The following is a 24,941-nucleotide window of genomic DNA, read 5'->3' on the forward strand; positions in this document are numbered from 1 at the left end:
ACACAATCAAAATATAGAGCAGGGCAGATCTGGTAAATTAAGGTACTAAAGATGAGAGCTGATCCCAGAAAACAGACAGAATTCTGTGTGGTTTTCAGACAAAACCCACTGAAGGTCATGCATGACTTTTCAGCCAGTATTGCCAGATTGCCAGAGACAATCTGTGGTTGTGGGAGAGGAAGCAAATTGTCTCACTCACATTTCTGTCACTGTATGATTTGGATTTCCCCCCCAAGAAGCTGCCTGGAGTTTTTAATTACTGCTGATTACCTATTCACAAGAGAGGTTCTTCACAGAAACACACATCTTCATGCCCTCTCCTACAATACATACATTGTGAAGAAATAATTGCACAAAACAGCTGCTTCCTATTTCCTCCAGGCTGGCTGCTCTTGTGCAGCCCCCTCTGATCACGTCATTCCAGTGGATCTGAGCACAGCTCTGCCCCTCACCTGCCTAGACACCAGGACATTTTGCAATTCTTTATGTTCAGATCAACCTCTGCTCTGCCAGTGGTCAGCAATTTGCCCTTGCAAATCTTCCAAGGATACTCTGAGAGGTCCATGAGCCTTGGGTGTGATCAGCAAGGCCCCCGTGGTTGGTTATTGGCTTCTCCTTCGGATCCTGAAGGGGTGGTATTGCTCCTCTGAGATGGCTTGGAGGCAAAATTTAGACAAGAGGGGTCCCCAGGGAGATCCCAAGTTTTGTTTCATGCCATTGGAAGTGACTCTGAGTTTTTTGCTCGTATTACCCAAAGACTCTGCAATTAGAGTATCTCTAGACACAGGTAAGACAACAGCCTTGAAGACCTCAGAAGGGAAAAATCCCCATGTGGGCAGCTTTAAGGGAAAGGCAGCTTGAGGAATCTGTAATGAGGTGCTGCTTCTGTGTTTGGGATGAAACTGCTGGGTAAATAGAGCACTGTGAGCCACAGAGAGATCCAATGTGAGACCCATCATGTCATGTATTTAATCAGGCTTGCTCATGGAAAGCGGCTTGATGATTTGGAGGAATGTTTTGTACACTGCAAATGTTAAATGACCCTTGATAAATAAAGAAAACATTAACAGGCTGCTCTGAAAGCAATCAGCCTTAATTACCTCAAAATACAGGGTTTGCCAGACTATAAAAACCTGTTATTTATTTTAAAAGTTTTGAAAACATCTGTAAGCTAAATATATTTCAGTGTGTATTTTTGTATTAACATGCCCATGTATGTGGTGATTATTCAAGGAGAATGGACTTCTGCTGCTCATTTCTGCTATTTCTTACCCTTCTTTGGCTTTAGTTGTATTTTTTGACTGTGGCAGTTCAATGTTTGGTGTCAGCAAAATGCATAATTTTTCTCTGCATTTTTGAGCTTTTGAAGGAAGATTTGTTTTCACCCTCCCAAAACAAAATCCTCACCCTGCTGCAAGAGAATTCTTTGATGTCTGGTTACTCAGTAGAAATATACAGAATTCTAGATCTCAACCCTCCCTCATTTGCCAGTCCAGGCACTAATTCTCCCATCTAATAAAATTTTGTAAGAGGTTAGAGTTGAATGCCACATCTAATCATTGATCAGCCAATAATGAATTGCATATATTATGTTAACACACTCATGCTTTTATCTCACTGTGAGCATTTTTTTTTCTTTCTTAGGAAGTGAGGGGGAATTTAGCAGACTTTTTGTTGGTGTTACAAGGGTAAGGAGTGGAATTATTTCGGATTTTTAATAAAACAACCCAAAATGCTGCCTTTTCCAGCTGCAGGATTTGCATACACAAAATGAAGATGCCTGTCTGATGGCTCATGCTGAGTGTAGCATTGCATGCAGTCATTAGTGATCAAAATCTTTCTAATTCAGGTGTTAAATTTTAAGCAACTGTGCTGGTTAATATCAAATAATACAAGGCAGGAATGGCTGCATTTTGTTGACAAGAGACTGGCTGCTGTGCAGATCTACTGCTGTGAGAGCACCCTCATTAAACATAGCTCAGCTGTGCTGCCTCCCCCTCCAAAATCCAGTGGTGCCATTTCCAGCCTTATGTGGCATTTACCCAATATTCAAAACCCTGGAAATCCCACAGGAACAGCTAAATGTGTTGTCAAGCTTTATCTTTTTTTCCTCTTTGTTGTTGTTACTGTTGTTTTTGTGGATGAGAAACCTTTTGTTCGTTCTTAAGGGTGCACAAGGAAAGGAAGAAAGAGCCACTGGTGCCATTTCTACCCTTTTCCCTTCTGGTGGCAAATCCTTTGCATGCAATGGCACACCCCTTGTGTAGCCTGCATGTGTTTGGTTAGCACTGTCAGTCCCAAGAAGCAGGTCACAGAGGGCACTGAGAGCTTGGCTGGCTGCTGCTCCGGGTCAGTGGAGGCCACACACTCCTGGCTCCCTTTATTTACCCATCCTGAGCTCCTGTCTAACTGGATTAAGTGATCCAATCCATCATGTTTGTGATAATCTCACTGAAGCAATTGATTGGGAAAGAGTAGATTAATGCAGTCCTGTGAGCCCCACTTCACTCTGGCACATGATAGGGACATTTGCTCCATGGCTGTGGCCAAGCCCTGTTTGAGACAAGGGTGTTAGGGCTTGTTCCCTACACTTCCCACTCTCTGGAGAGATCACCAGGCTGACAGGGATCACTGCTCTTCACTCACTGCCACTGCTGGTCACCAAGGTGCTGAGGTTGAAATATGTATCTATTTTACAAACAAGTCACAAGGCTAATCATGCCTTAATCTTAACCTTGAATACCATTATGCTACTTCAAGGAAATTAATTCCTTTATTTTTACCCATTTTCCCCAAAGTGCCTTTAATGCCATTTGTTAACCTGCAAGTAGATTAAATAATTTATTTACAAAACCCAAGGATGAAAACATAGGTGCAAAGCTGGTAAGGATAGGTGGAAAGAAATAAAGAACTATGACCCTGCACTTAGATTATGCCTGCTTCATTATCCACTCTTGCTGCTCTGTCATCTCATGGCTGCATTTATTGGAAATAGCCTTGGACTAGTGCACCCCACTTGACTATATATCATATATAATATATTTGATTATATAGTCTGATTCCATCACCATGATTTATTTAGGTTTGATTCTCCTTCACCTCACTCAGGGCACTCTTGTCCTTCCCTTCAACCAGATGCCACCCACTTTGGCTCTGCTCATGTTCCTTGGGCATTGGTCCAAGCAGTTCAGCCCTGCCAATTAGGGCAGGAGGCAATCTTCCTGCCTTAATTCAGAACACTTTAAAATTAGACATCTAAGTCTGAGGTATTCACCCTCCTGTCTCCCTATAGTTGATGAAAAGTAGTAGGTGTCTTCAACAGGTGGTTCATGTCATCCCAAAATTGGCATCTAAAATAAGGTAAGTGGCCTCTGGACACCTGTGGCTAGAAGAAAACGTAGCATGAGGTGACTAACTTAAAATTAGACATCTGATTTTGACATGTCTGAGTTTGGATGAGAAAAATCCTTCCATTAATGACGATTTTAAGTCAAGTAAGCTCATACCTTCAGGCTGGACTTGGGAAAGCTGTGTCTGTGATGTTTGGAGTCTTAGCATATTAGGATTTGGGCTTTTACAGAGTCAGATGATGACAGTCTCTTTGCTTTGGATGGAGTTCGGAGGTTTGTGGACTTACCCCTCTGTCCCACTGCAGTTGTGGGGCAGAGGCAGCAAAGATCAACTCCACCATCACTGGAAAAACAGTTTGCTGGGTGCCTCTGGGCCACCATCAGAGGCCGTGAAGTTCCTACCTGGTCAGCAGCAATGACAGCTCAGGTGAGCAGCAGCAGTACCTGACTGCTGAGCTGAGCTCAGGTGGCTGCAGAGAATTAATCCTGACAGTGAGAGCACATTGTGTGCCGCTGATTATTCACCGTGTGTAGCAGAACAGGTGGGCTGCTGTCAACCAGAAGGACAAGTGCTTTACCCCTCAGAGGCTGGCATCCAAAAAATGACAGTAGTACAGGGTTTTCTGAGATCCCTTGGGTGGTTCAGAACTGGGGAATACAGAGATCCTTTGCACCCTGATGCTTCATCCAGTGCAGAACGCAGCCAAGGCTTGGTGCTGCCCCAGGGAAGCAACAGCAGTGTCCAGCAGCACAGGTGGGAGAAGTCTCTGTTGCCTTTCCCATCTTCTCACCTCTTGCACAGCAAACCCTGCACAGCATGCAAGTAAATACATTTTTATCAATTGCAAGAGGTGAAAATGTTATGATTGAGGCCTGGTAGGCTTACACAAAAGAAAGCCTGCCAGAACTTAAAAATGCAATGGATTTTAATTAATTTCTTGTCCCATTATTTAGCTTTCACGTGTTGACAGCAGCCAGGAGAAACTGTTAAAGGTGCAGTAAATGGCAATTGTCGAATTGTAACTTAAATGGGAAAAGCAGAGTCAATCAATAAAAATAAATAAGAAGGATGGTCCCCCAGGTGGCATGGAAAAGCCATTGCTTTTGTTAGTCTGAAAATAACCCATTTCTGCCCCAATATACAAGGGTGTTTCATTCTGTATGAAAACACAGGTGAAGCAGTAGTGAAGTGACTTGGCCTAAGACTGCTCATTGTGCTGTGTACCACAGGAACTGCATCAATCCAAACTGCTGCAAAACAAACAGCAAAGGAGGCTCTCCTGGTTGCTGTTCTGAGTGCTGCTACCATCTCCTGACTGAAACATGCCTCAGACAGGAGCAGCTTTTCTCCACAAACCTCTGATTAGCCCTCTGACTTCTCCCAGAGATCCAGATTTCCCTATAGGAGTCACCTTCTTCCTGGTCAGCTGCTCTGGTGACACCACTGGAGTCTCCTCTAGTTCTTCTAAGTCTTCTAATTCTTCTCTGACCACAGTCGTGGTACAAAACTTCACAGGCACCCCAGGCTTTTCCTCTACCAGCCCTGCACCTGCCCAGGGAAGGATGCTGGTTCATCCCTCCCTGGGTACCAGGGTGAACTCCCCAAATCCCTTTAACTCCCCAGTGCAGACAGATTTGACCTCTGGCCTTTAAAGGTCAAAGGCTACAGCCTGACACCACTGCACTCTCTAACTTCCACTTCATTTGATCTGTTTATATGGCCACTATTTTCCACATCATTGACAAGGCACTGGGTGGGTGATTTGTCACAGGGCTGACAGTTATGGACCGTAATGTGTATAAATAGCTCTGGTTTTTTAAGGTAATCAATGGAAAAATGAGCCTCAAAGTCTGAAAGGTTACAAATAAATGCATCTGTTCCTGCCTTTTGCAGGCACAAGGGGCAGAGGTCTTCACTGGAAACAACCACAAAAAGCATTTATTTCATGGGCCACCCATGAAATAGCTGGTACAGGGGAGCAGAGGGTCTGTTTGTGCCTTTCTGTGCCAGGCTTTATTTTCTATCACAGGCAGCTCTGCTGTGCTGCCCTCACAGGATGGGGTCAGTAACACCTGCAGGGATATGAGGCACCCCACAACTGTGGGGCAGAGCCAGAAAGGCCAGGGTCCACCATGGGTGCTTACAGGGAGGAATGAGGATGTAGATCATCCAGCAGTCAATAAATTTTCTTTCTAAGCTAAAAGTTGCAGTTGAACCCTTGTGTTTATCACCCATGGAAGGACTTAACCACTCTAAAATGTTTTAATTTTTTTCATCTATTTCCTTTCGAATCACAGAGCATGTTTTTGCAATAGGTTTCAGTTTAATGACATAGCATAAGAAAAGGATGGTATGAGGTAAATTTTAAATGATCAGTGACATTTCTGCATGCCCAGTAGTCCCTATTTTATGAGAAATAAACAAGTACTATTCTTCTATTCCTCTTTGTTGCACTGTTTGTGATTTTACAAACCTTTTGCTTCTCTTGAGCATTCTTCCAAGCCCAAAAATTCTCTATTTTATTTCCTCCATTTTGTGGAAGTTCTGCTAAATCTTTGATCATCTCTGTCTCTTGTCTGTCTCCTCTATTTTTTCAAGACAAAGTCATCAGAACAACACAGAATCTCCAAAATAAGGGTGCACAGAGTTTTCTATAGTGGAATAATGAAGTCTGTGTTTTATCCTCAACCCTTTCTCTTGGATTTCCTAACACTCATTTTGTCTTTCTCACCACCACTTAGTTTGACCCAATGCTTTCAGAAAACTATGCAGTGTCTCCAGCATTTCTCTCATGATTGCTATCAGCACTTTAAAAGCAGCATTGCACACATATAGGTAGGTTTATTTTCTTCCCCACAACTGTCTTTGCACTAACAGGCACTGAACACCATCTCCCATTTTACTGCTCTATAATTCAGTGCCCTGAGATCCTCCCAAAGCCCCTGCTGCTCTGGAATTGGCTCTCCTGGATGATTTGCGTCACCTGCGAGTTGTGGCACTCGAGTGCCTGTCCTTTGTGGGGTTGGGTAGGAGGAAGTTAAGGGGTAGCAGAGATGCAAGAAAAGACACTGCTCTTGCTATGAATTTGGCCTCCATCCTTCTCCAGCTCTCTGTGTAAGAGGCTGGAGATTCCACGGGGGTCAGTGGAGGCTTTCTTAATCCGTGGAGCAAACAAAAGAAAAAGTGACACTGAGGGCACGTGGGCTGAAACAGGAGCTGTTCCATATTGCATGCACACCACGGGCTTTTTATGGCCTCATTAAAGTCAATGAGAGCTTGCCATCTGCTTTAGCAGGGGCAGCACCAAGGTATGAAAACATTGCACACTGTTTGGGTGATGGTTTGCACACTGTTTGGGTGATGGTTTTGCCTGAGCGCTGGCTGGTCCTCGCTGTGACCTGAACTAGGTGTGAGTTATCACTTAGAATCATAGAATCACAGGATAGTTTGTGTTGGGAGGGATTTTAAAGATCACTTTGGTCCACCACCTGCCATGGGCAGGGACACTTTCCACTACAGCAGGTTGCTCAAAGCCCCACTCAAACTGGCCTTGAATACTTCCAGGGATGGGGCATCAACAGCTTCCCTGATCAGCCTGTTTCAATGTCCCACCACCCTCACCATAAGGAATTTTTTCCTAATATCCAATCTAAATCTACCCTTTTTCAAAGCCATTAGTCCTTTTCCTATCACCACATGCCCTTGTCCAAAGATCTCTTGTAGTCTCTTCTGGTACTGGAAGATGCTCTTAAGGTATCCCTGGAGTCTTCTCTTCTCTGGGCTGAACAACACCCTTCTTGCTTAGCCTGTCTCCACAGGAAAGGTGCTTCAGCCTTCTGATCATCTCTGTGGCCTTCTGTTTTTCATGAGAGAAAGCAGAAACTGAGAGTTTCACAGAGATTTCAGAGATCATGACTGTCTCTCATCTGGTCATGTGTGTCTGAGTGCAGGGAATGAGAAGCAGATGAAGGAATTCTTGGCAATCTGTCCTGTGTGACATCCCATGTCAGCAGGTCTGTGTCTGTCTGACTTTCTCTTTTCTTCAATCTTGCAACTTCACAGCAAGCTGAGAATCTGCTGGGAAGGTTGTGAGCTAAGTAGGTGACAGTGAGACACAATTGCAGAAGCTGTAATAAGCAGTATTGATTTTGAATAAACACGTGAGTGATACTGACTTGAAGGAGCTCTTTCTTAACAAGTGGAAGGACCGACTGAATCCAAAGGGTGGAAAAGTTTAAGTCCCTCTCTGGAGCTGGGTAAGGCAGGTTTTAGTCACAGATGTGAAATCAAGGTCTGTTTCCATCATCCTTTTTCTCAGTCCTGTTGGCAGATACGAACTACCGGCTTTGCAACTGAATGAAAAATCAAAACAAGTTTTAGATGGATTGGTAGAGGAAGGGGGACAATGAACAGAGCAATGTAAGCAATTGGTGAACAAATTATGGTTCAGAAGAGGTGGCCATCTGAATGATACTGAAATGTTAAAGGGAAAAATAAAGTTTAGATGCAGAAAAAAAAGAGGTCGCAATGAGGCCATAATTACTTATAAGTAATTAAAAATAAAACCAAACCCAAACTCAAAACCAAACACCATCTCCCCTACTGTTTCAGATCCATACCCTCAGGTCCCCTCAGGATAAAAAGAGATATGGCATGGACTCAGTGGAAATTGAATTGGGCTCACAACTCAGGAGTTGATAGCACTGAAATCCATCAAGTGAAACACAATAGAAAATTGTCATGTTACCATTATTGCTTGAACTAAGGCAGAAGTGCCTTAACACTTCCCATTTCTTAATGAGCAGATTCCAGTTTTTTTGGTTTAAGGATCCAACTCTCACCTCTGAGACTTGCTTGGGATGCCTCCCTGTCCAGGCAGGCAGCTACAGAAAGGTTTCTGCCCTGGGTGCTGCTGCAAAATTACTTTGGACCGTTCATGCAAGACTCAAAGATCACCATGGACACATGGACCTCAGCACTGGACCCCATAACTCTGATATCTCGTGGATATGTGGATTGTATTATGTATGGTAATGCCACAGATTACTGGTACAGAAGTAAAGAGTTTGAGTTCCTTTGCATAAAATCACCCAGAAAAGAAAAGTAGGGCATCTGAGAGGCAAAACCCCATTTCTTACAACTCCCTGGTTGTTTTTTCTATATGGCAGCAAGAAGGCTGCTGTATGCAACAGGGGTCTGCTGAAATGAGGGCATCCCTTCTGCACATGCATATTCAAAGATTAAAGAGAAAGCTTTGAAATATTTCCAGAAAAGGGGTCAATTATGTAGATTTTACATGGCTTGTTATTAAGGCCAAAACTCACATCGTTTTCACAAGGGCTGGAGGATATCAAGGCTAAGATGTAAGGGCTGGAGTCCAGATTTGCCTGGAAGAAGGAAGGTAGAATCAAAACATTGTTAATTATATCCTCTCAAGAAAGGACTTGTGGTGCTAGGAATTCATACCAAGAGGGTAATTTCAAGGCTACAAGTTGTAATATATATTATTGCTGGTCTAAGCAGGAGCAGGGAGGAACTCCAGCTGGGGCACCTTTGGTAGCTTTTTGCAAGGGACTCTAGTTGTAAGTTAAACAACCTGTTTTGGGGAATGTGATATCCTTCCCCCAGCCTGGCTGAAGTCTTCAGCACCAATGTAATAATCACTTGAAAGAAAACTAGTCGACAATGATTTCTGTGGACTTGACAAATGCTTTGATGAATTTTATTACAAAGGTTCTCAAGGAAACCAGAGGCATTTGGTGAAAGGTAAAGTATTGTGCCATTGATTGAAAAACAGGCCAGAACAAAAAACCAGAGCAGGAATGACTGGTTAGTTATTATAATGCCAAACACATAACAAAAGGCTATCAGAGGGAACATATTAACCATCTTTTCATGCATAAATAAAAGGTTTCATTTAGAGGAATTAAGACTATTATATTTCTTCTTTATCCAATAAAAACTCCAGAAGTATTGCTTTTCTCAATTAATATTGTACATATTCAGAGGTTATTAGAAGGTTACTGAAAATATGGTGCCTTGAAGGGAAGAAGGAGCTGGGTTTTATAAAGTCCTGTCCAGTGCTGGATATATTTCTTGCATCTAGGAAGGAGGGCTGGGTCTTGGTGTTGGAAAAGTGTTTTTATGTTCACTTTACACAGTGCAAAAGAAGAGAATGGAGAATGGGTGGGAACAATCAACACTTTCTACCTGGACCAAAAACCTCAAGTAGGTACAACATTACATTTGGATAGCAATGTAAATTTTAAATTCCAACACAGCAGCTTGCTGTTCCACAGCTGATCAAAATTGATCACATAAAACCATTTCTCAATGGCAAAGATTTCAGCTAAAGATTTAAAGATGCTGAACAGGTATCACTTCCCATGAGAAAATACCCAGTTTTCTCAAAAAGCTAAAACATTTGGACCTAGATTAGTAATTTTCAGAGGAAATTGTGGAATCTTATGATGTACACAGTTTTCATCAGAGGGAAAAACATTTTCTCATCAGCTTTGTGGGCCCTACTATTCCTGACTTCTTAGCATGAATCAGCTCTGAGTAAGGAAATTATAGGATATTGGTATGACACTTTTCTTCTAGACATGTCAAAACATTTCCCAAAGGCAGTGATGTCTCTGCCATAGGAAGAGTGAGGAGAGGGAGAAGGAGAGCTAAAGGAGGCTCTTAAAGCCACTGTGAGGAATGAGACCTGCATGTCCTAGTTTCCCATGCAAGTGCCCTTTCCAGTAAATTGTGGGGTATGTTATTATCAAATGAAAACCTCCGAGTTGATTTTTCAGAGTTGGCAAAAAGAGACAATGAATAGTCACAATCAGAAAGCTAACTCTGACTTTTTCTAAAGAGGAGAAGTATAGGGCTGCCCATTTATCTCCAAACTGAATCGAAGACTGTAGAACTCTGCATGAGCATTGTTATTTTCCTTTATCAGCAAGGCATTGTTTTGTTGCATGAAATCTGTATGTTCAATAGATTTGATTTTCCAAGCAGCTGGGTTATCTTGCACTGTGAAGACTCTCTCTTAATCTCAATTGCTGTGCTTTTCTCAGTGCCGTTCCCAGCTGCTCAGAAATGAGCACAGTGCTTTCATCTGTCTTTTCGTGCTCTTATTAGGTGTGACAGTCTCAACAATACCTGTATGTAGGCAAATATGAAGGTTTTAATTTGGTTTTTTTAATGGGATTGTCAAAAATTAAGGGTGAAAAGGTGTTGCTTTTAAATAATGGAAGTTCTGCCGCACTAATGATGTATTTCTTTAGAGGGATAGGCTATTTTTTTTGTTTCCTCTAACACATAATTGCAGCCAATCCTTATTTATCCACAGGAGACAAGGGAACAGAAAAGAGCTGAAATATGCAGAGTTGGGCCATAGGTGCTTTCCAAGTGAAGGTGATACACAGTTAGGATTAATGTATGTATGTGATCATTTGGCTTCTGGCAAACATCTTTTGAGACCCTAGACTGTGGATCCACTTCTTTTTTTCCTGTCCTCATAAGCCCCTTTTGAATAAAGAAACCCTCCTCGTGCCATGAGGCAGCCATGATTTTAGAGAACACCTATTGGCATGACTGATGTACCAACACAACAGGAGAGTAAAAAAGGGGAGCAAAATCCTCAGGAGGATGGGATGCTTCAGTGAAAGACTCTGCTCTGAAACCAAACAGTGTTCAATGCCACAAGCAAGTGCTTAGAAAACCAAGCTGGAAATGCCTGAAAATTAGTGTCAGCCTTGCAGCTATCCTGGAGGCAGAGCAACTGCAATGGGAGACACAGATCCCTCTGAAAGGTTTCAATATGAGGTGTGTTGTCATTTCTGCTTGAGTTTGCACCTTTCTGTTCAAGGAACTCTTTCATAACCCAACCCCTGTAAAGGCAGGACCAAGGGGTTTGCTGTCCAGAAAGGGCCAAGCATGCTAAATCTTCAGATATGATAAAGTGGTGGCCATACACAGACTTGGCCCAGACATTTTTCTCCTTGAAGCCCTGGGGAAGAGAGCAAAGGGAAGAAGGCTTTGCCAGGAAGCAGGAAGCAATGTGTTCAGGAGGGAGGATGGGGGATTAGATTTGCAAAGGTGTCCACATTTGCATTTCCTACCAATAGTCACAGCATGCAAAGCAAGTTCCCTTTTGGAGATTTTCTGGGCTGCACTCTTGCCAGTGGCTGAACAGAACAGGCTGCACTTAAACCAGAGTGAGTGAGAAGTCACCACAAACCCAGCTCAGCCAGCCCAGCTACAGGAGTGCTGTCCTGGGGGCCAGAAAGTCTTTGTCCCACTGCCCCAAATCCAGCAGATCCCAGGCAGAGTTCTGAGAAATGTAGCACCAGAAAAAAGAGGATGTTCTCTCCTCTGGGCCACTATCTCTCTCCTGTCACTGTAACAAAATGTGTGAGACAAGGAAATAGTGATAGAATGTACATTTGCTCTGGAAATGTCACCATCAGCTGTTAAGTTAGTGTCATTTGGATTAGAGGCGGCTGTTCACATCAGCTGGAAATGTGGCCAACAAACTAAGACAGACAAGTAGATACAAAGCCAGTCTGAATACTATTCACTTTGAAATATTTTCCTATTTTCTTACTGCAACTGTATGTATGAAATATATGCTCAGCACACAGCCACTGTGGGCTTTTTCAATGTCTAACCAATGCAATATCTGGCCTCTGTATTTTAGATGTAGTGATACTGAAACTTTAGATACCTGAGGCTACAATAAGGACTGTTAAACATTTTTCTTTACTATGTGAAACTCGAGAAAGCAGCTGATCTACACAATAGCCTATTCTGCATTCTTAAAGGCTTATTGGTAAAGATTTGATCTACAGCCCAACCCTCCTGGGTTGGGCAGCCCAGGGCAAAAGAGACCTTTGTGTAATGTACTTTACTGAAGTTTTTTAACAAAATAGATTACCGGCAAAAGCATTATTTTGCTAGTCCAAGTATGCCTAAGGACTTTTGCCTACATAAGAAAATCTGATAAAAAAACAAAAAACCCAACTGAGCAAAGAACAAAATACAGTAAGTTACTTCTCACCAATGATCTGGAAAATGACACTGCAAGCAGAAACAGGAGTCCTGCATTCGACTTTCTCTAGCAGCAGATCAAAGTCTTCCCCTTCTTGTGAGTGTTTGCTCTTTCTCCTGTAACTTACTGCTCTTCACAGGGTAGATAATATAAACCTCATTAATTCACTTTTACTTGTTTTGACCTTGCTTTTTTTTTCTTTCACCTGGGGTTCTTTTTCTAATCCAACATCTCCCAGATGAATGGGCGCACAAATTTTGGGGACTGGGGAATGGATTTGGGTTTGGACAGGATGAGTAAGGACAGGAGCCCCTTCACTTGCTACTGGTAGATAAATCATCCCCTGATATTCAGAGACTGCATGAATGACACTGGTGCTTAGAGGCTGCAGTGCTACAAGATGAGCTTTCCTTGGGTGAGACAGTTATACCTCCCAGATGGTTATCACCAGTGGGTAATAAATCCAGTGATGTTTCTAAGTGACCTTTTAAAGTGAAGACCACTTAATTGTCTATAGGACACTGATTTAGAGAAAAAAAAAAACATATTCTGTACATTTTTTCAAAGCACAAAATGTTAAGGATGTCTTTAAAGTGCATTAAAATTAGAAAAACATCCTTTAATAGATTTCCAAGTCTATGTGAGGCCCTGCAGGAATTAAAAATGCCTTGAGGTGAAACTGTGGACATTCAGTAGTGGTCAGCTCTGGCAGCCAAACACACCCTAAAGACCAGCTGGTTTAGGTCTATGTCTATGATGCAGACAAGGAGAAGATGCTGTTCCCTCGACATGCAGCATCTGCCAGGCAAGAGGTGAGCAGTGGCCAAGGGCTGCCCAGGTAAGGGTGTTGAGCATAGGTGGTCTCACTCGCCACTTTCCACAGTTAGCCACAAATGTTGCTGGTACTGGCGGGGATGCCCCATTAACAGGTTAAGCAGGACTATAAGGAGCAGCTTGCTGATCTAAAAATGTATTTATGCCTGGCAGGGTTGATCTGCAAAACTAATCCTTTGCAGTTCTCTTGCATCTTCCATCTGTGATTTCACGGTTAATTGACTTATCCATGCAGTGTTCCTCTGAGGTATAGATTATCTCCACTTTCATAGTGATAAACCCGAGTGCATGGGGCTTTGAGGCATAACTTGCCCTAAACCCTCAAGGGATTATGAGGCAGAGAACAGAGCAGACCTGGGAGCCTCCTTTGCACCCTCAACTGAGTTCCCTTTCCCCATGGAGACACACAGCAAGTCATGCTCCATATGGCAACGAGCCACCACGCTGCACCCAGTGCCCCTCGCCATTGCCCAAAAACTTCAGCAAGCATTTGTGGGTCTGTCCAGAGCATGAAGTGTGGAGCTGCTCTTGTGCCACAATTGTGAGCCCTGAGGTACAAGTCAGGCCACTGCTCGTGGACAAGTGCCACAGCCCCATGATGTGGTTGGGTTTATTTTTAGCTGTCCCAGCATCAATACTCGCACAGCAGCACTGGCCACATTGATCGTGCTGATGCTTTGAAGATCAATGTTTGTAACAGCCCTGGCTACAGCTCTTTGGGGTGATCAAAGCTCCATCCTCCGCTCCTGAGCCTGAACTTCATCCCTCTGGAAGCTGTGGGTGATTTTCACCTGTTAGATGCTTTGGGGGTTAGACCTGCCTAACTCCTGAAAGGTCTCATAGAAGACAAACATCAGCTGCCTTTAGATCAATAGCAGACAAGCCCCATGTCACAGATTATTTCCCTTGACTAAATTAAACGGCCCTTTAACCATGCCTTTGCACAATGATGCTACCTTTGAAATTGTTTTTAGTAAGCAAAGTAAGATAAATAGGGAAGGAGAGCTAAGAAGAGGTCACATAATCACAAATGCAGTAGCAGATAAAAAAGCAGGTGAGGAAACACTTCACAGGAAATTTGGAGGAAAGTTAGGTGCCTAGCAGTCATTACATCCGGGTGATGCTAGGACTTCAGTGTAACGTTAATTAACTGTTTGATTTCTTGAAGTTAATGACCTGTGCAAATATCCCAAAGAAAGGTTTCGGGCAGATTTCAGGCTTTTGCCACATGTTATAGAACTACCATTATTTTAAAAAGTTCAGCTCCATCATCACAGTGATTGCTTTTCTTATTGCAAGCAAGGTATTTCAGATGGGCAATATGGGTGTTAGGATAATGAGCAGAAACCTTAATGAGATGCTGTCATCCTTATTTCTGCCAGGATTGTGGCACAAAAACACATAAAAATTGCATTTTTCTTAGGCAATAAGGGCACATGTCACCTTTTCCTACCACAGGTCAAGGCCAAGGTCAAGGGAACTGGGCCTTAGAAGTGACAGTTCATTCCACTTGCTATACAGAAATGATAATGGACAGGCTAAGCTGGAGCCAGTCACACTGTAGATATTTGAAGCTGGCTGAGATGAATCTCACCTCTGACCTGTCTTGGTGAGTTTTCTTGTTGTTTCCAGATAAAGAAAGACTAGGGTCCCTGAATTTTAACAGCATCTAATAGTGCCATGAAATTCAGCATTGGCTATTAATTCAAATGAGGCTTTTATGCAAGTGGGGATTGTTGCTCAGGCTGAAAACAGGCTGATGATATATATTCATTAGATATAGAAGCTCTCCTGTGCCCTGCTGGGGATGCTGTGCCGGCATCTTTATTTTATAATTTTATTGACATCCAGGGAGATGCATAAATGTCCCATTAGCCCCTGCCCCAAGGACCTGAATCTGGGAATTTCGTGAAAGGGTTTGAGAGGACCTAGAGATTGAATGAGCCTCTGATTTTCTTTAGCTCTTATCTTCTTTCCAATATCAGTGGAACCTTGGTCAGAAACTATCACAGCTGGAAGATGCAGTGGACAAAGGGCATGACCAGGGGGTCTTGGAGCACAGAGGGAACAGTGACCCAAGGAGGGGCTCACAGGCAGCTGCTGAAGCAGCCATGGGCATAGATAGAAATACCCACAACAACTTAAGGCAACATGCTATGAACATCAGTATTTCGGGGGTGATGGGAGTCCCAGTTGAGATGAAAGGGAAGGGATGTCTGGCTCCTGCCCCAGGAGGCAAATCTAAGGGATAGTGAGGACTGAGTTTCAAGCAATTCTCTGGTTCTAGAGGGTGGGATCCATTAGGGATGAACAAACTAATATAAAAATACTTAAAGTGAAAAAAGTAAGATTATCACAAAGAAAAATGGTATCACATATTTCCCTTGGTCCTGTGCTCTGGCATGTGATTATGTCCTGTGAAGAACCCCATCAAATAAGGGGAGTGCAGGATTTACCTCACACTGTCATCCAGGGGATCCTCCTGCCTACAGGGTGTTTTACATGCAGAAATACCTTCTGAGACCTGCAAAATTCTGCCCCAGCCTTCACCCTCAGAGGGATCAAAGCTACACATACACTTTGGAGAAGGGATGGTCTCTGGTGGCTCTTTTCAGTTGGGGTTCTGATTTGTGTCAGAACTAACCCAAGCTTTAAAGATTAAAGAATCTCTGCATGAAATAATATTTTATAGGACTCCTTTTGAGCAACCCAAGACTTATCATTATTATTATTATTTTTATTATTATTGTTTTGTACTTTCTCAATCCCTTTCTTACCCTTGCCCCGTCTTCAATTTTTGCCTCATGCTGAGCCCTTCTGTTCATTCCCTGCTTTTCTCCTCTTCCCCAGGCCAAAATACCCCAGGCCAGGATTTGCACACTTGTAACAATATTACACTTCAGAAAAATGGCTGTTTTTCTCTTAACGCCTTGTCTGCCCTGTGAGAGCTGGTCTTCTCTTCCAGCACACACAGAGCTGTGTCCAGAGAGCATCAAGTGCATTTATGAGCATTTGCAGTATCTGGAAGTCACTTTGCATCAGAGGTGTTTTTGCAGCCATGAGGTGGCTATAATCAGGTTTCTAACTGAGAGCATAATAGCTGTGCTTTAGCAGAGTTGTAGTTTTGAGAAATGGTGTTTAATTAGACAGAGATATTGACAGGGATGGGATTGGAGCCCTTTACATTGGAAAAACAGCGTCTCTTATCCTGTTCTGTTGATTTCTTCTTGCAAACCAAACACAAACACTCCGTGTTTGTTGCTTTCTACATCGTGCCCTGTTTGAATGGTTACTGAAGTGGATGAATAAATCATCTGACTGTTGAAACTGCATACATAGACCTAATGCTCTAGTGAAAGGCTTTGTGTGTGTTTTGACTGTAAACGTCCAGAACAGCAAATACACCTAGCAGCAAAAGGAAAATATAGCTCAGTTGCTATTTAGGGAAGGAAGCCCCTTCATATTTCTAGCACATGCTTTGTCAGAAGACTAGGAAGGATGCTCAGCCTCGTGGTTGCACCTGCTGGGTTGTACCTGCTGGCAGAAAACTGCCAGAGGCCATTTTCTCTGCTGGGGCAGAGATTTTGCACAGCAATTCTTGATTTGGGTCTGTGAGCCTCATCTCTACAACTCCCATTTTTCATCTATAGATCCTCAAAGCATCTGTAGATCCTCCCAGTGAGCCAGGAGGGAGGCAAGAAAAAGGAAAGTAGACAGAGCCTTGCCCAAGCCACCGAGCCAGAGCCTGATCCTGGGAACCCACTTCTTCAAACACAGCAGTCCCCATCTCTGCTGAGGTGGTTTATTTGTGTGGTAGAGAGGCAGCTTTTCCTTCCTAAACTACCACACTGGCTTAACAGGAATCATGATCACAATGGCTGAGATCATTGATGTGCCATAGAGATAAATGCCTTTCAGTTATTGGAGGAGGATGGACAGACCCTGATGGTCCTGCCAAGCAGGGCAGGGTGCTGAACTGCCTTTGCTGTAACCCAGTCTTCTCAGATTTGTACAATGACCTATGGTCCTCAGATATGAGTTTCATAAATCTGCTGTCCAGATTTGGAAGGCAGCTAAGTCAGTCTTATTAATACCTTAAGACTTTAATATTCATCATACTGCTTTTGCTTTTGTGGAAAAAGCATAGCTGGTCTGGGAAAAAACAGGTCATTAGAGCCTTAAAGACAAACTCCAGTAAAATAGCTTGTGTTTCTAGCCCTTACTGGAATTGGTGCCATGTAAGGGTAAGTGGCAAATGATTTTGAAAGCACTTATTCATGCAAATGCTGCATCAGTGGAACAGCTTGCAAAGAGCAGGGGTGTGTCCCCTCTTCGCCTCCTCAGAGGCAAGTCCCTCTCCCTGTGAACACACAGAGCAGATCTCGAAGGACTGCACTGGCAATCTTGGAGGGGAAAACCTTTCTCCATTTTGAAAATACGCCCTACAACCAGCAACAAATAAACACAGCTCCAGTTTCTGAGTGCTGCCAAAGCAACACACCCAGTTCAGCACTGTTCCTCCGCTTGCATCACCGACAAAGCTGCAGCTGAATCTCGCCTCTATCCTTGGTGCCTTGGCGTGGTACCAAGCAGGAAGCACACAGAGAAGCTTTCGGGATCCCAACAGCTTTTGCAGGGCTGCTAAGCTCAAAAAAGAGCCCAGTGGCCTTGCCACTGGCTAGTAAAAAGATCGCATTTCACTCTTAAAATCATAGCTAAGAATCTGGCCTTTCTGAGAACAAAGCTGTACATAATGCCAGGAGATTGCTTCAGAACGAGATCTGATACATCACATTTTTTAACCTTGTTTATAACTTCATTTATAGGTAAAGAGGAGACTGAAGAGGAGGTGCCATCCCAGAGAGGATGCACCCAGCCATCAGCACAACCCACAGTCTGTGCCAGGCTGCATCCTCCTGGCATCTCTGGAGATGGGAGTCCCCAGGCTGGCAGTGCTGTGAGCAGCACCCAATGGGTGGGCACCTCTTCTCTGTGCCACACCAGCCAGTGCTGTTCTCACTTTCCTTTGCCATCCTAAAAAAAAAATAAAAAATCTGCTTGTTCATCACCAGGAGGTGCTAAATCTGCCTGAACAGCCTGGGCAGTAGCAGGTGGGACTCACCACCATGTCCAGCACATTTGCTTTTTAAAATATGTGCCATAAAATACAGCACATAAAATTATTGTTAGTTTGGACTTTTGGGTGGTTAGACCCCTTTTTTTCACTGCTCACCATTTAGGGGAAAAGGACAGAAGAAAGGAATTTCAGGATATTTTCAGGTGTGTATTTTTCCTGAATGAACGAAAGTTTGATTGATTGATTGATTGATTGATTCATTTCTTTTCTGCAGTACAGGGAATTAATTGTTTAAAGCAGATATTTTTAATGGGGGGAAAGAAAGCCCTAGAAGGGACTGGATCTTGCAGAGCATGAGCAAATTGTTCCCTTTTTTAGGCAACCCATGAAAAGTTTGCTTTCATGAAAAGCAAAGGAAACCTGAAGAAGCAGTGATGAGAGAAGCACAGTAGCAATAATATTCAAACCATTTGGAAGCAAATGTTGTGCTTATGGGAAGCATGCAACGAAAATAAAAAAAAAACAAGTATGAAAGGCACTCCGAGTGTTAAATATTCATTAGTATTCCCCGCACCGCCTGTTCTAAATATAAGATAGGTTTCAGCGCAGCCCTGGTGTGTGACTGGGATGTTTTCCCCTCCCTTACAGGATGCTGTAGCCATTCAGCTGGCGGGGCGTTCCCATGGCAACAGGGCGATGCTACCTTTTGTTGGATGAATGAAATGACCAGTGCCGAGGTCGGCCGGGGGCACACGGGCAGGGCAGGCTGCGCTGCCTCGGCATCCATTGTCCCTGTGGCAGGCAGGTCTGCAGGAGATGGCAACTTTTTGCATCACAGAGCAGTGAGAACTGGGTCAAAATCCAAATTGCTTCCGTTTCTCAGGGCTGGTGCAGGAGGCACAACTTGGCTTTGTGCTGGCATCCCCACCCCGAAGGTTAGGAAGTGTTCAGCTTACAGAATTTTATCCCAGCCTGGGTGCACTTACAAAGGGTGAACAAGAGGAAAACCCCCAGCCAGTAGTCTGACAGTGAACATAAGGATTTTTGGGGCCATTTCTGGGGCAAGATTCAGCTCCAGAGTCAAGCAGCTAAATTCAGCCATTTAGATCTACTTGGCTAAATATCAGGAGAATCTCTTTGCTCTTTCTGGTCCATGGAGATTTGTCAAGGTAGTCAGCAGAGCCTAGAAAGAGATGGAGCTCCAAGGCTGAATCCAGGTAGGACATATCAGGTTCCAGGTAGACATCTGCCTTGGTCTGCTGTCTAGAGTCCAGCAGACATTTTAATTACGACAATATAAGAGGGGATTGCAAGGTTTCTCACTCCCATGACTAGTTAAGGAGCCAAGGGTGATTATATTCCCATCTTCTTGGTGGTTTGAATCCAGGACAGGATGAACCTCTGCAACACCTGTGTGAACCAGACAAGTTGGTCCCTTCTTCTGTAGATGGAGAACCTGAGATATGCTGGGTGTAGCTGCCCAGGATCTGAGTCAAATGCTGGTCCCCTCTCCAGATGAGGATGCAAGAGTTCACATGCTCCTTTTGCCTCTGCAGTGCCTTTGATCTGAAATCACAGGAGCAGAGGCTGTAGAACGAGTCTGCAGTAATTTGAGCATTGCTGTGAGTAGCAGCCCAGCAGAGGAATGAGGTGTCAGACCATGGCACACACTGTTGTGGCACTGCACCCCCAGCTAGAGCAACTAAAGCTCCCACTTTAAAGTGAAAATAAACTTCCTTGGCTCCCACAGTTGTAAAATTACTGCTCTGAATGTGAAAGAAAGTGTCACAAGCAGTCTGAAGCACACTGAGTGTTCATCCTGCTCCTGTAGCACAAGGAGGGCAGGCTGGGGGCTGCACAGGCTACAGCAGTGTCTGTCTAGATGTTAGTACAGCTCTAGTCCAACCTGGTGCCTGGAGTTTGAGAGAAGGATGATGTGATGCACAATACCCATCCACCCACTGATGCTCCAGCTCTTACAGGAAATTGCTTTCCAAGGAGCCAGGATAAAATCACACACAGGCAGAACCACTTGGGTCCCCTGGCCCCACTGGTGAAGGTGGATGTGAACAGACCTTACTGTCACACACACCACGTCAGCTGTGGCTTGTGGTGATGCCATGCAAGAGTTGACAACTTTCCCAGGGACCCAGAGCATCCTTGGGGTGCAGCTGGGGGTCACAGCCTGCGCTCCCTGGAGAGGGAGTCTCGCTGCTGGCTCACAGCCACTGGTGCTGCTCAAACAGCACCATACTCTTTCCCATTCCTGCTCATCCTGCTGAGCTGGGCTCTGCTCTGACTCATGCAGTATCAGCACAATTCCCAATCCATTCAGATCAGAGTGGCTTTGAGTGCTGCTGAACCAGAAAGGCCCCAGCTTGCTTTTCTGGTCCCAGACTGAATTACTCTTTTGGACTTTAGGAGAAATGCCTTTTTCCTTTTTTTTCTCTTGTAAACAGAGATAAAGCAGAGAAGCTCACGGGGCACTGTGGTGTAGCCTAGTTCAAAGCAGAGCTGAGCTGTAAGAGAACTGGGCATTCATATGGTGCCATAGGTGCATCCTCCATATTATCATATTGCATTAAATCTTGAGCACCTGACCTGACATCTCCAAAATATCCAAAAGCTCCTCTTCCTTTACATTCCTCTTGAGGCTATGGGCAGTCAAATTCCCCTGACAATTTGGACAAGATGATGTTTCACAGATGCACAGGCTTGTAAGCCTGTCATCAGAGTCTGGCCCAATGTTGTACAGCAGAAAAATCACAAAGGCCTTGTCTTACTGGAGCCTGGAATTCCTGCTGCCATTTATTCAAAGTCTTATTAAAGTCTTGTAAATACCAATAGCAAAACACATTTATATACAACCAGCAAGAAATGGATGAGCCTGCCAGCATTCTACAGTCTCTATAGCTCTGGAAAACTTATCTCTGCCTTCAGTAGGATATGATCAGATTTGTTCATGTTTGATAAGAACCTGAATTTGGCTGAGAACAGTTAATTATATTTGAAATTAATATTAATCACTGTAGGGGACGCCTCCCTCCCCCTGTTTTTACCCCATAAAGAATAATAAGAAAAATGGCCTTAAACTGCAATATCTACATGGTCGAAAGGACTGGAAGAGATAGAGAAGAAAAGGGATGAGTGGGGTTGAACACCCTCATATGTGTCACTGTCTGGGAGCACTTCTGCTGAGGCTTGAAGGGTAGGAATTTTGTCTGTCTCTGGCTTCATCCCAGGCTTTGCACCCTGGGATGCCATGAGCCAACCATGACATCACCATGAACATTTTCCACTGCACCTTCTCCTTCTCAGTGTAGCCTCCAGCAGCCTGGGCTGAGCATGAAGGATACATGGGCTCAGAGATGGTCCCTGGTCTGAGCAGCCAATCCCTTTGAGAAGGAACTGGTCTCTCTTTTTGGTTTTGCAGGAGCCTCAGTGGCTGGCTTGGACCAGAAAGCAGAGTTTTGGATGGTGAAAGCTAATTGAGGTGAATACCCATCATCATCCAAAGAATATGTGGTATTTTCAGGAGTTAGCCAGATCCAGCTCAGACAGTGACTGTCCCTGAGCATGTAGCTTTGGGGCCTAAGAGTTGGTGTTAAAGAGCATTAGAAATGTCCACCTGTAATATGCTCCAACCAGCCTGACAGTGATTTTTCTAATACTGAAAATCAAGTTCTGGTGGTGTAACAGGGTTTTTAATTTTGCTTTTGGACAGCAATTGGTACTGGTATGTGGAAGGTTACCCCCTGGGCTGAGGAAGTGGATTCCTTTTTGTGTTTGTGTTAGGAAGTGGGGTGGCCCTCAGGGGAGCTGACCTTCAGAGCAGTGATGGGAAACTGTGCTCATTTGATGGCATTTCAAAACAATTTCACTTTGGACTGGTCTGGTCTGGCCCTGTGGACTGAACGCCTGTGTGTTTGTAAGTGTGAAACTGTTTTTTAGTTGGATTTTTCTCTGAAAGAGCTTCAGTCCTAACATCACTTCATGATGAAAACCAAAATGCATAAAGCAGGAGCAATCAGGGAATTTTCCACAAAGGTACGCTCTGATCTGAATTAAAATGCTAATAGTAATGCATTCAGGGAGTATCTTTTGCTGACCAACTTTGCAGGAGTGTATTCCTTTTGTTTAGTGCGCTTTTCTTTCTTTCTTCCCTTGAATTCCCGGCTGACAATTGACAGGAACTCCCTTTCAGCGTGGGTTTGGTCACTCGCTGACAGCAAACGCGCCCAGCAGAAAATGCTCCAACTGTTGGCGTTCCCCGAGCAGGGAAAACCTCCTGGGCTGAGGCTTGGAGTGAGGATTACACCCTTTTAAGTCAGCACCGGGGAATCCACGATCTTCCACGGTGACGAAGTTTTCCCGGTGCTTTCCTGGCTAGCAGGGGGAGCGGAGGAGCATCAGCCGGGGGTTGGCGGATCAGCCCCAGCGGCACAATAGGCAGGGCAGGGCAGGGTCCCGCACCTTCCTCCCTCCCTGCATCCCTGCATCCCCGCATCCCTGCATCCCCGCATCCCTGCATCCCTCCTCCCCTCCCCGAGCGGGTCCCCGCGGCCGGGCTGGGATCGCCCGTCCTGTGCTGAATGCATTACGTAAGGCAGGGATCGTTTGTCAGCCGCGATGGTACAAACATAGCTGCGGGCAGATTATGCACAGAGAGCGAGAGAGGAGGGCCAGGGAGGAAGGTGTCTCCAGGAGCGGAGCCCCACGCGGCGGAGCATTGCGGGCTGGCAGGCTGGCAGCTGGCCGGGCTCCCGTGAAGGTGTCGCTGGCGGTCCCTGACATGCTCTTCTTGTTCGTGTGGGATGCTTGAGACGGGCACGAGATACTAAGTTGGGGCACGAGGATTGGCATGAGGATCGGACCAAAATGGAAGGGCTTCTGTCTCCGATGAGAACGAAGGTAGGGAAACATGTTAATGTCTTCTGAAGCTCAATTTACCCGACCGGGGGAAGGGGAGTTGCGGGGCTAGCTCTATGAATAGGGGGCTCGCCGGGCTTTTGTCTCTTTTCTTTTCTGTCTCTTTTCTTTCTTTCTTATTTTTCAAAACTATGCTCGTGAATGTAACTCGGCAGAGGAGCGACAGCAGTTGCCTCCAAGAGGGGAGTAACGCATCACTCTTCCTCGACAGAGATGACCTTTGTAAATGAGTTTGCCTTTTGGAGTAGACAGCCATATTTTTGTTTGAATTTCCACTTGGAGGCTCTCATTGTGTCTGTGTGTCTGTGCGTGCTCCCCGGGGAGCCAGCCGGGGGACGCTTACCTGCGGCACGGGCACGGATGGGGACACGGGGCTACCCCAGAGAGGTGTTTTCACAGCAAGGGGGGCACGGACAAGCAAAGCGGGGGACTTTGAGCCCAAATACCCTGTCAGGGTGGGAGACCTCTTGTTGTGGACCCAGACCAGAAAGCTGTAACAGAGAGTGAGTGTGCAGAGCTAAGGAATTGCTGCACTTGTCTGCTGCCTGCTCACACTCTCAACTCTCTTTAAAGGTTTGACAGTAATCCCCATTATTTAAGAAACTTGAATTCCAGCAGGGAAAAGACAGAGAAAAAACAATGATGGTTTAGTTTGTAAAATTTCTTACCATGCCATTATTTCTTTGTGGTCCTGGGGGATAGATTGAATCTTGATTGCATTTTATTTAGTCACTACCTCCATCCCATGTGGTAACTGCCTTGGGTAAATCCTTCAGATTTCAGTCCATCACCACATTCAATCCAACTCTGTTTTATTGTACCTCAAGATTGGAAGAATTAGAATTCAGTGGCAATTCTTGCTGGCAACAGGATGTCTTTGTATGTGTTAGATGCAAACAGTTTTGAAGGGGCAGTCAGACAAGAGTTGCTTTCTATAAATGCCAGACTTGAAAAAATTCTGTGGAATTATCTGGTCCAGCCCCCGTGCTGAAGCAGATCATCTAGTCTGGTCTCCTCAATTACATCCCTGCTATCCACTATCCTAAATTAAAGGCTCTTCAATGATTTAAAGTCTTTTCAATATTAAAACCAAGAAAAGTGATTTAAATAAAAATAATTTGCCAGCAAATGTCTGCACTGCAATTCTCCGGGGGAGTAATTTTTTTTCCACTTTAATTCAGGTTTTTTTGTCTTGAACAGTAAGTTGATAATTTTAAAATAAAACCTGCCAACTTCATATAGCTCTCCATTACGAAGAACAATGCTATGGGCAGTTTTTAGAATGAAAGATTTATAAGAGATTATAGACCCAGCCATTCATATCTCTCATTACTGAGGAATACATACATTAATGTTAGGCTTTGTAAGGCATTTCGCAGTGTTATTTTTTAAAAATCAGATAATAGAGGACACCCCTAGCAGCTGCCCAACATTTCCATCTCATTTACATTATTAGAAAATGTAACTTTCGTCGCTTTAGCTGATGTTTCCATTCTGCTCCTCTAACCAGGCTTGAAAGGACTGCTGGAGGCAGTCTCTCCCAGGACTGGTGTGCTCTCAGCCTGATGTGTGGGTTACAGTCAGACGTGTGTAGTATCAGCACCTGCAGCATGTGTGAAGCTATAAAAATGACAAAGTAGAGTAAGGGAAGTGGTCCAGGACGGGGTATTCTGTTTGTTCATCTGACCTGCTTCATAGCTGGAA

General features: G+C 44.3%; 1 protein-coding gene across 7 annotated transcripts in view; it reads left to right on the plus strand.

The window, feature by feature from the left end:
* Positions 1-24,941, plus strand: part of FRMD4A (FERM domain containing 4A) — a 357,641-nt gene that overhangs the window by 62,249 nt on the left and 270,451 nt on the right. The window contains exon 1 of one of the 7 annotated variants that reach the window (XM_088165910.1): positions 23,040-23,219. The exons of the other annotated variants lie outside the window; for them this stretch is intronic. Within the exon in view, the coding sequence (XP_088022036.1) occupies positions 23,187-23,219 (33 nt within the window). The 5' untranslated portion in view covers positions 23,040-23,186. Of the gene's footprint in view, positions 1-23,039; positions 23,220-24,941 lie in introns of those variants that run through there. 7 annotated transcript variants of the gene reach the window in all.

The sequence above is a fragment of the Sturnus vulgaris genome, chromosome 5, assembly GCF_052056855.1.
Source record: "Sturnus vulgaris isolate bStuVul1 chromosome 5, bStuVul1.hap1, whole genome shotgun sequence".
Classification (NCBI taxonomy): Eukaryota; Metazoa; Chordata; class Aves; order Passeriformes; family Sturnidae; genus Sturnus; species Sturnus vulgaris.